General features: G+C 57.2%; 1 protein-coding gene across 1 annotated transcript in view; it reads right to left on the reverse strand.

The window, feature by feature from the left end:
- kitb (KIT proto-oncogene, receptor tyrosine kinase b) overlaps nucleotides 1–8,923 on the reverse strand; it is a 10,437-nt gene extending 1,514 nt beyond the window's left edge. The window contains exons 1-19 of the mRNA XM_057035213.1: nucleotides 8,711–8,923; nucleotides 7,166–7,440; nucleotides 6,732–7,016; nucleotides 5,772–5,911; nucleotides 5,397–5,565; nucleotides 4,767–4,956; nucleotides 4,580–4,695; nucleotides 4,393–4,507; nucleotides 3,648–3,838; nucleotides 3,349–3,455; nucleotides 2,989–3,115; nucleotides 2,805–2,909; nucleotides 2,141–2,251; nucleotides 1,906–2,041; nucleotides 1,769–1,833; nucleotides 1,593–1,693; nucleotides 533–655; nucleotides 342–453; nucleotides 102–201 (exon numbers count right to left, since the gene is read on the reverse strand). Coding sequence (XP_056891193.1) covers nucleotides 102–201; nucleotides 342–453; nucleotides 533–655; nucleotides 1,593–1,693; nucleotides 1,769–1,833; nucleotides 1,906–2,041; nucleotides 2,141–2,251; nucleotides 2,805–2,909; nucleotides 2,989–3,115; nucleotides 3,349–3,455; nucleotides 3,648–3,838; nucleotides 4,393–4,507; nucleotides 4,580–4,695; nucleotides 4,767–4,956; nucleotides 5,397–5,565; nucleotides 5,772–5,911; nucleotides 6,732–7,016; nucleotides 7,166–7,232 — 2,360 coding nt within the window. The 5' untranslated portion in view covers nucleotides 7,233–7,440; nucleotides 8,711–8,923. The remainder of the gene's footprint in view (nucleotides 1–101; nucleotides 202–341; nucleotides 454–532; nucleotides 656–1,592; nucleotides 1,694–1,768; nucleotides 1,834–1,905; nucleotides 2,042–2,140; nucleotides 2,252–2,804; nucleotides 2,910–2,988; nucleotides 3,116–3,348; nucleotides 3,456–3,647; nucleotides 3,839–4,392; nucleotides 4,508–4,579; nucleotides 4,696–4,766; nucleotides 4,957–5,396; nucleotides 5,566–5,771; nucleotides 5,912–6,731; nucleotides 7,017–7,165; nucleotides 7,441–8,710) is intronic.
- Nucleotides 8,924–9,482: the final 559 nt, after the last annotated feature.

The following is a 9,482-nucleotide window of genomic DNA, read 5'->3' on the forward strand; positions in this document are numbered from 1 at the left end:
GGAACGTTGGAGGAACTCAAATGGGTCAGGCAGTCTGTGCACGTGTGTGCACGTGTGTGTGTGTGTGTGCACGTGTGTGTGCAGGCAGAACGTGCGCCTACATCTGAAGCGGAGCGAACTCGGGCCTGCCCATCCTGCCACCCTCCTGGATCATCCTGTAGAACGCGGCGTCGACCCTCATTCCCGGGTACGGGCTGCTACCTGCAACACAGACACGCACGTGAGCTGGCGGCTCCTCGCCACTTCCTGGGGCTAAAGCACGAGCAGCTGGGCGGCGTGGAGAGCAGCAACCATCAACCTCAGCACAGCAGACGCAGCGGCGTCCGTGACGGGAACGTTACCGAGGGAGAAGATTTCCCACAGCAGGACGCCGTAGGACCACACGTCGCTCTCAAACGTGCACACGCAGTCGAAGATGCTCTCCGGAGACATCCACTTGACCGGCAGACGGGCCTGAACCAAGAACACAGCAACATTCCTGATATTCCCGGATCCCGGAGTTCTTCCTTATTTCCTGTGTAAACAGACTCACGTTGCCCCGGAGCACGTAGTTGGCGTCGGTGGTGATGTCACGAGCCAGCCCGAAATCACAGATCTTTGCCACCCGGCCGTGAGTCAGCAGAACGTTCCTGGCTGCAAGATCCCTGTGGATGCACTGCACACACACACACGCGCACACACGCACACACGGACACACACGCGCACACACACACACACGCACGCACGCACACGCACGCACACACACGCACGCATGCACACACACGCACGCACACGCACACACACGCACGCACGCACGCGCACACACGCACGCACGCGCACGCACGCACGCACGCACGCGCACACGCACACACACACACACACACAGGTCAGGACACCCAGGGAAGCAAACAGAGCACAACTGACACTAACTGGGTTTCACAGTGAAAAATTGATTCTTAGGCTGCAGAATAGAAGCAGCAGAGCAGGAACTCCAGGAACTACAGGAACTACAGGAACTCCAGGAACTCCAGGAACACCAGGAACTCCAGGAACTACAGGAACTACAGGAATTACAGGAACTACAGGAACTATAGGAACTACAGGAACTAGTGCCTGAGCCTCATGCAGGAACTACAGGAACTCCAGGAACTACAGGAACTAGTGCCTGAGCCTCATGCAGGAACTACAGGAACTCCAGGAACTACAGGAACTACAGGAACTAGTGCCTGGGCCTCATGCAGGGTCAGGGTCCTAAATGTGTGTAGAGCAGGGGGGGCAAATCCAGCCCTCGAGGGCCGGATCCAAGCCAGACCTTCTGTCCTACAGGTAAACACTCACCTGGGCTCCATTTACCTGGTGAAAGCAGTTTCTCCCTGGTAGGATGCAAAACCTGGCTGGATCCCAGCCTTCATGGATTGTCCATCAGAGGAGGTCAAATCCAGTCCTCGAGGGTTGAATTCAAGCCAGGATTTGCATCCTACCAGGCAGGAAACGCTTTCACCAGGTAAATGGAGCCCAGGTGAGTGTTTACCTGTAGGACAGAAGGTCTGGCTTGGATCCGGCCCTCGAGGACTGGATTTGCCCCCCCTGGTGTAGAGCGTAAGGAGCCGTACGTTCTTGGATGTAATGTACTCCATCCCTTTGGCCACCTGGAAGGAAAAGCTGAGGAGGTCCTGTGGGTCCAGGGGGAGCTCCTCCGGCTCCTCCGGCTCCTCTGGTGAGCAGATCAAACGCGGGATGAGTCTGACGCTCGTCAACGCTCGTTAAATGCACATCAACGAGGCCTGACCTGACGGGGAGGAGCGCTCCTTCTCTGACGGGCGCATGGGCACGTATCCCGAAGGCCTCTCCTCCCTGTGCACGTGCACGTGTGAGCACGTTAGACGTCTGTAAACCAACCAGCCACCTCACACAGAACAGCCGTACCTGGCAGGCTTCATCTGCTCCGAGATGTTGTAGTAGTCATCGCCGGCTTTGGGATTCAGGAAGGACGCTCGTCTCCCCCGCAGGAAGTTCAGCAGGTCGCCATAGCAACAGTATTCTGTGATCACTAAAATTGGGCCTGGCAGGAAAAGGAGACGTTACAAACGCTTTGAGCCGTGTGACACCAAGAAAGGCCGACTCCCCCAGCAAACCACGGCACTCGTGCACGTGCCCTCACCTGCCACCGTGCACGCCCCCAGCAGGTTCACAATGTTCACGTGGTTTCCAAGGTAGGTGAGGACCTTCAGCTCGGACATCAGCGCCTCCTTCTCCGTGGCGTGAGCGTTGGCTGCAACGAGACCAGCGTTGAGTGGCGTTCACGGCATGACGGCTAATCGGGGTTAGCATCGTGCTAACCTGACACGCATGCCGGGCGTGAGCGTGGCCCCAGACATGACGGCTAATCGGGGTTAGCATCGTGCTAACCTGACACGCATGCCGGGCGTGAGCGTGGCCCCAGACATGACGGCTAATCGGGGTTAGCATCGTGCTAACCTGACACGCATGCCGGGCGTGAGCGTGGCCCCAGACATGACGGCTAATCGGGGTTAGCATCGTGCTAACCTGACACGCATGCCGGGCGTGAGCGTGGCCCCAGACATGACGGCTAATCGGGGTTAGCATCGTGCTAACCTGACACGCATGCCGGGCGTGAGCGTGGCCCCAGACATGACGGCTAATCGGGGTTAGCATCGTGCTAACCTGACACGCATGCCGGGCGTGAGTGTGGCCCCAGACATGACGGCTAATCAGGGTTAGCATCGTGCTAACCTGACATGAAAGGGTCACCTGCTCCCCACAGCTGGAGGTGGGCGTGGCCAATAGGGAGGAGTTTCACCTACGTTTGAGCATCTTAACGGCGACCGTGGAGACGGTGTCGGCGGAGCAGAGGCCGTACGCCGTGGCCCGCACCACCTTCCCGAAGGCCCCGGAGCCCAGGGTTTTACCTGCGGATCACATGATCACACCTGTGGATCACATACGGCGAGCACGTCGACCCCTGACCCCTTCTGGGAGCTGTCGTACCAAAGCGAAGCTTCTGTCGAGGAAACTCCCATTTGGCGTCGTACGGCAGCTGGGTGGGGTCGATGTAAATGTAGCTGTTGCCATGGATACTTTCGATCACTTTCCACTGGATCTGAAACTTGGGTTTCTGTTCAGGACGAGAGAGAAGTGGGTCGCTGGAGTTAAGCTGATCATGCGGATCAATGGGAGCAGCGGCGAGGGCGCCCGATATGGATCCGGGTCCTCAGGACCCGTGAGGGACGTGCTGCCTCGCTCACTGCCTGATTATTGCTGTCAATCAGCTGGAGACACGCCTCCATCTCTGGCCACTTTTCTCCAGTGACGGGGGATTAAACTCTTAAGTTCTTCTTCTTCTCTCACCTGCAGGTATTTATAGAGCAGCAGCATCAGGACGAGGGTGAGGAGGACACCTGTGGCCACCATGGTGGTCAGGAGAGGCGTGAAGAGTCGGTGAGGGACGAGGCGTTCTGGGGGGACACAGGTGAAGCAGGCGGGTGTCATGATGGTGCCACCTGGTGGTTCGGGGAGACATCTGCAGCAGTGGTGTTTGTTTGTGTGGAGGATTAGGAACCTCTAATCCAGCCTCAGCACGCTCTAATCTCCAAGCTCCGCCCACTAACTGCACACCTGGCCCGGTGTGTTTGATAATGGCGTCCTACCGCTGATGGAGAACAGGGTGTAGGCCTCCTCCTCCTCCGTGCTGGCCACACACTCCAGGGTGTGATAATGCTGGTGCTCCTTGTGGCTCACGTTGAGCCGGCTCTCCACCTCCCTCCTCCCGAACACGGCCTCCGTCACGGCGGGAGCCTCCGGGACCTCCCACTGGGTGGCGTTGGGCAGGTGCGAACACCTGCGGAGCATTTCCAAAGATTCCAAGTCCCATCACTTAGGATGGAGCCTGAGCAGAACTTAGTGATCATCCTGACGATCGAAATAATGATGAAATGTCGTTAGCATGTTTTACGTGCTGGTTTGAGAGTTGCTACAAGGTTAGCGCTCGTGAAACAGTCGCTAATAGGAGGTTTTAGAGTTAAGGTGTTAAACTGCTGATGCCATGGCAACAGCATGATTAGTCTGGATTCCCTGGAGACTCTAAAATGAGATAAACGGTGTGTCACCCCCCCGGTGGATCAATAACAGAAAATGGCTCATTTCCAAGCTCCCAGCCTGACAAACAACAGCTTTGATCCATGAGAACATCAATAGAAACAGAGGAACATCAGGACGTCATGTGTGGTGGGTCAGAGTAACGGCTACAACAAAGAGAAATAAAAAGATCAAAGGAATAGATAATGAATGTGAGGGTAACAGTAACGCAGCCCCCCCCCCCCAAAGGTGACGTTAGGGCAGATCGCTCTGATCCGTGAGATCAAAGGCGCAGATCAAAGCCGGCTGGTTTCCTACCGGGTGTGGGGCAGCTGGCAGAAGTACCAGCTGATCTTCGGGAGCGGGTACCCTGCAGCCCGGCAGCGCACCTGCCCGTCCACGGGCCCCTCCTGGGTGACGATGACGGGCCTGCCTGGAGAGGGGGGCTCACTCATCACCTGGGAAACACGACTGGCACGAGCGCACGTGCGCGCTCACGACTTACTGTTGACGAACACGTGGAAGAGATGCTGGAACGAGGCGTCCTCGTGATTGGCCGAGAACGTATAAACCCCGCCTTCGCTGCTGAGGACCCGCACGAGTCTGAGGGCGCCGAGGTATCTGAGGGAGCGACGGTCAGATCAGAGGCGCTCCCGGACGCCCCGCCCCCGGCCCGGTTCTGATCCACCCACCTGTACTTCTGCTGATGGACCGTGATCACGTGTTCGGTGGTGTTGAGGAGCTGCTTCCCATCGTAGGACCAGGACCAGGAGCTGGGAGCAGGGTAGGCATCAAACTCCACCCGGAGACTCAGGCTCTCCCCTTCTCTGACGTGAGCCCGGACTGGACCGGGGCTTCCCAACAGGCTAAAGAATCCCTGTTCTGGAGGGGAACAGACAAAAGATGCTTCTTCATGTCCAGGGGGAAACTGAAATATTTGCTGTCTACGTACGAAGGTGGGGCCTCGTTAGGGCCTCGTTAGGGCCTCGGCTCCTGTCTAGACCGCTGCTAATTTCACATGTTGGCTATAACAACATCATTTGGTTAGCAAGAGTGGCTGCAGGTGTTTTGGCTGCTGGAGCCCTTTGCTAATGCTGGAGCCCTTTGCTAATGCTGGAGCCCTTTGCTAATGCTGGAGCCCTTTGCTAATGCTGGAGCCCTTTGCTAATGCTGGAGCCCTTTGCTAATGCTGAGCCCTTTGCTAATGCTGGAGCCCTTTGCTAACGCTGGAGCCCTTTGCTAACGCTGGAGCCCTTTGCTAACGCTGAGCCCTTTGCTAATACTGGAGCTGGAGGATGGTGGTAGTGAAGGGCTGCGCTCACCGCGAACATCCAGCCGCAGCTCCGTCGCGCTGGCCCCCCTCTCATTAAGGGCGTAGCACCGGTAGGAGCCCGAGTCGGAGCGACTGACGGCTGGGATGGACAGCGAGGCGGAGAGTTGGTAACCCCTGGAACTGGACAGGATGTTCGACGTGAAGGACTCGTCTGGTTTCTGTGCAGCCAAACAGAAACACGCTGCATCAGAGACGTGAAGCTCATCCTGAGTTCATCCTTTCTCTAAAGTCATGAGCCAGGAGGTGCTAAAAGTAAAGATCTGATTATATTTGTAACGTAAAAGCCCAGAATGAGGACTGCAGGCCCTCCACGTGGCCACTGTCCCCTAATAAAGAGGAGCTTTTGACCCTTGACCCTGCTCACCGCTGTGAAGGGGAAATCCCACTGGAGACTGAAGTTGAGGTTGACGTTGGTGGAGCTGCAGGTGATCTGGAACGGTTCCCCTTTCCTCAGGATCACGGTGTCTTTCTCCGACAGCAGGATCACCGGAGGCGTCTCTGGCACTGGATCAAGAGATCACAACCGGGATTCCCATCCCGGACCAGTTAGACGGCTCATTTGGACCTTCACATTTCCAGTTTAAGTGATGGTTCCTGTGGCCAGAAGGTGTGGCGCCCTGTTCAGCCGCAGCAGATTCCAGAGGCTGATTCATGGTGACGTGCACGCGCCCAGAACGTGCGCACAAACGCACCTTCCAACGTCCAGCCTGCGTGTTCCTGACAAACACGTCTAAGCTCTCTACTCCTGTGCTGATCCCCCCCCCCCCCCCCCCCCGACACGCACCCACACACACACACACACGCACACACACACACACACACACACACACACACACCCTCTGGGTTTGGTTCTGATCTCCTGTTTACACTCTGAAAGGCTGTGCAGCTCAGGGATGGCTTGGCTCATCTGGGCCTCATGCTAAGCCCCTCATGCTAGCCCCCTCATGCTAGCCCCCTCATGCTAAGCCCCTCATGCTAAGCCCCTAATGCTAACCCCCTCATGCTAACACCTTCCAGTGCAGCACCAGGACCTCCAGCCCCCTACAGACCAACTTTAAATCCATCAGATATAAATGGTACCATAATAAACGATGACGTCATCTAATTCTTTAAGCATGTTTACATTAACCCGTTCTCCGTGCACGCTAACAGGAGGTTCTCTTACAGTAGCATTAGTTCCATTCATGCTAAGCCTAACGGCTGCCAGCAGATGCTATCATTGTTAGCTCATCATTGTTGCTGCTTTAGCGTAATGACCCTAAAAATGTCCTAAATCTGGTGAGCAGACGGAACCATAAACGGACCCGTGTGGTCACTCACTTACCCAGCAACACGTCCAGCGTGTACGGGCTGGAGGCCGCCACGTGGTCGCCCAGCTGGGCCACGCACACGTAGCAGCCCTCGTACTGCTTCCTCACGCTGCTGATGATGACGCCGCGCTGCAGGTGGCCGTGGTACTTCATGCCCGAGGGCAAAGGTCGCCCGTCGCAGGTCTCCAGGGTCAAACGGCTGACCTCCGGGTCGGTGACCAGACAGGGAATCACGCCGTTTTCCCCCGCCCGCTCCAGGATGTTGTTCACGATGGTGCGCTGGAAAACATTTGGTCCGTCTGAGGGAGGACGGAGACTGGTTTCAGTGGTTGGGGACAGTCCCCCCCCGGGTCACCCCCCCGGGTCACCCCCTGCCCCCCCCCCGGGTCACCCTCCCCAGGTCACCCCCTGCCCCCCCCCCGGGTCACCCCCCCCCCGGGTCACCCACCTTTCACATAGACGTAGATGGAGCTGTGCTCCCTGGTGCTGTTGTTGACACACGTGTAGCGACCCATGTGGTACGGCTGCGCCGCCGCCACCGTGATGGAGGCGGCCCCGCCCTCCTGCCCCTCCCCCTCCAGCCTGCGGCCCCGCTCCCGCAGCCACTTCAGGCTGGAAGGTGCGGCGGGCGAGGTGGCGTCGTCATGGCAGCGCAGCTCCAGCCTCCCCCTCCTGGGAACGACGAGGTGCGGCCCGCCGGGGTGATGACGGGTCTCCAGCACCCTGGAACAGAGGTCATGTGACTGGTGAGGCCGCTGATCCGACACAGCGTGGCGGCGTCCTGCAGCGCCTCCTCGCCGGGCTTCAGTGGAACCAGAACTTTGCTGCAGGGGTCCAGCCCACGCTCGGGCCTGGCAGCGAACCACCATCGCTTCCACCATCCCGGAGAAATCCAGGAAGAAATTCCTCCTTTTCCCAGCCCTCCTGCAGCACCCTGGGACCTTCAGATCCAGGCTCCTCAGTGTGACCTTTGACCTCCTCCTGTCTCCTTCAGGCATTGTGGAGTTTATCTGGGATTTCCTCATCTTTGATCCACGTTCAAAGTGTGAAAACGGACCGGGTCGCTAGCTGCTAATTCTGGTTCTGAAGGACTCGGTGCCCCAACGATCAATAACGACGTCTGAGTCGTGTTTTTAGGTTAAACTGGAAAAAACTGGAAATCTTTCATTTCCCCGTTTGATGAACTTTCCTCCATGTTTCCTCTTTTTTATGGGAAGATTTTAACTCAAGATTTCATGTGACTGTTGAGCCTTCAGGCCTGGGAGTGTGTGTGAGTGGGTGGGTGGGTGGGTGGGTGTGTGTTTTTGTGTGTGTGTGTGTGTGTGTGTGTGTGTGTGTGTGTGTGTGTGTGTGTGTGTGTGCTTCTCTTCAGTTTTGTGGAACCTGAGGCCTCCTGCTCAGTAACCACGTGTGCTCCTCATGGCTGCACAACTAAATCTCTTTATTCCTATTCCATAAATATTTTAGCACCCCCCCCCCCCCACACACACACACACACACACACACACACACACTGGAAGATGCCCACACTGTGTGTGTGTGTGTGTGTGTGTGTGTGCACCTGTTGCCTAAAGGCATCTTCCACCTGAACCCTTACAAGGTATCAGGATGACATGATCAGCAGACCTGAACGTTACCAACCGTTAACCCCCCCCACACGCGCACCCCCCCCCCACACGCGCACCCGACCACACACGCGCGCGCACCCCCCGAAACACACGCGCACCCCCCCAGGATGATGCTGACTATCTCCATGTCCTGAAACAGCAGAGGAGGCAGCAACAATGCTCCTTCTGAACGTCGCTCAGCAAAGATCCAATAATAATAATAATAATAACAATAATAACAATAATAATAATAATAACAACAATAATAATAATATAATAATAATAAACATAATAATAAACATAATAATAATAAACCAGCGCGTCTATGAACAAACGCTAGAAGCTTCTTTAGAAAGTTGAACCCGCGGCTCCTTCCGCCTTCTTACCTGTAATTGGTGCTAAAATCAGGCAGAAAGCCACAGTTGCCCCAGTTGCCCCGTTGCCCCTCATGTTGGGGCGGATTCGCTGCCTTCTCTTATCAGTCCGCGCGCTTCACACGAGCACGAAGCGTCATCGTGAGACAGCAACAACAACAGCAGCAGCAGCAGCACCAGCAGCAGCAGCAGATCCACCGCAGCGGCGCAACACAGAGCCAGTCAGGAGCGCGCGGACACGCCGAGGAGGGGGAGGAGCAACGGGAGGGGAGGAGCAACGGGAGGGGAGGAGCAACGGGAGGGGAGGAGCGGGAGCAGCATGCTTAAAGGCAGCGCGGAGGTCCTCCTCCCTCCTCCTCCTCCTCCTCCTCCTCCCCCTCCCTCCTCCTCCCCCTTCCCCCCTCCCTCCTCCTCCTCCTCCTCCCTCCCCCTCCTCCCCCCTCCCTCCTCCTCCTCCCTCCCCCCTCCCTCCTCCCTCCTCCTCTTCCCTCCCCCCTCCCTCCTCCTCCTCCTCCTCCTCCTCCTCCCCCCTCCCCCTCCCTCCTCCTCCCCCTCCCTCCTCCCCCCTCCCTCCTCCCTCTTCCCTCCTCCTCCTCCTCCTCCCTCCCCCTCCTCCCCCCTCCCTCCTCCCCCCCTCCTTTCTGTCCTGCACCACTTGGAGGTCGGCCAAAGAGAGGAGTCGGGATGTTACCGGAGAGCTGCAGCTTCACCGGTAACATCCCTCATCCATCCATCCATCATCATCCATCCATCCCTCATCCATCCATCCAGCATCCATCCATCC

This window comes from Takifugu flavidus, chromosome 6 (assembly GCF_003711565.1).
Source record: "Takifugu flavidus isolate HTHZ2018 chromosome 6, ASM371156v2, whole genome shotgun sequence".
NCBI classification, from domain to species: Eukaryota; Metazoa; Chordata; class Actinopteri; order Tetraodontiformes; family Tetraodontidae; genus Takifugu; species Takifugu flavidus.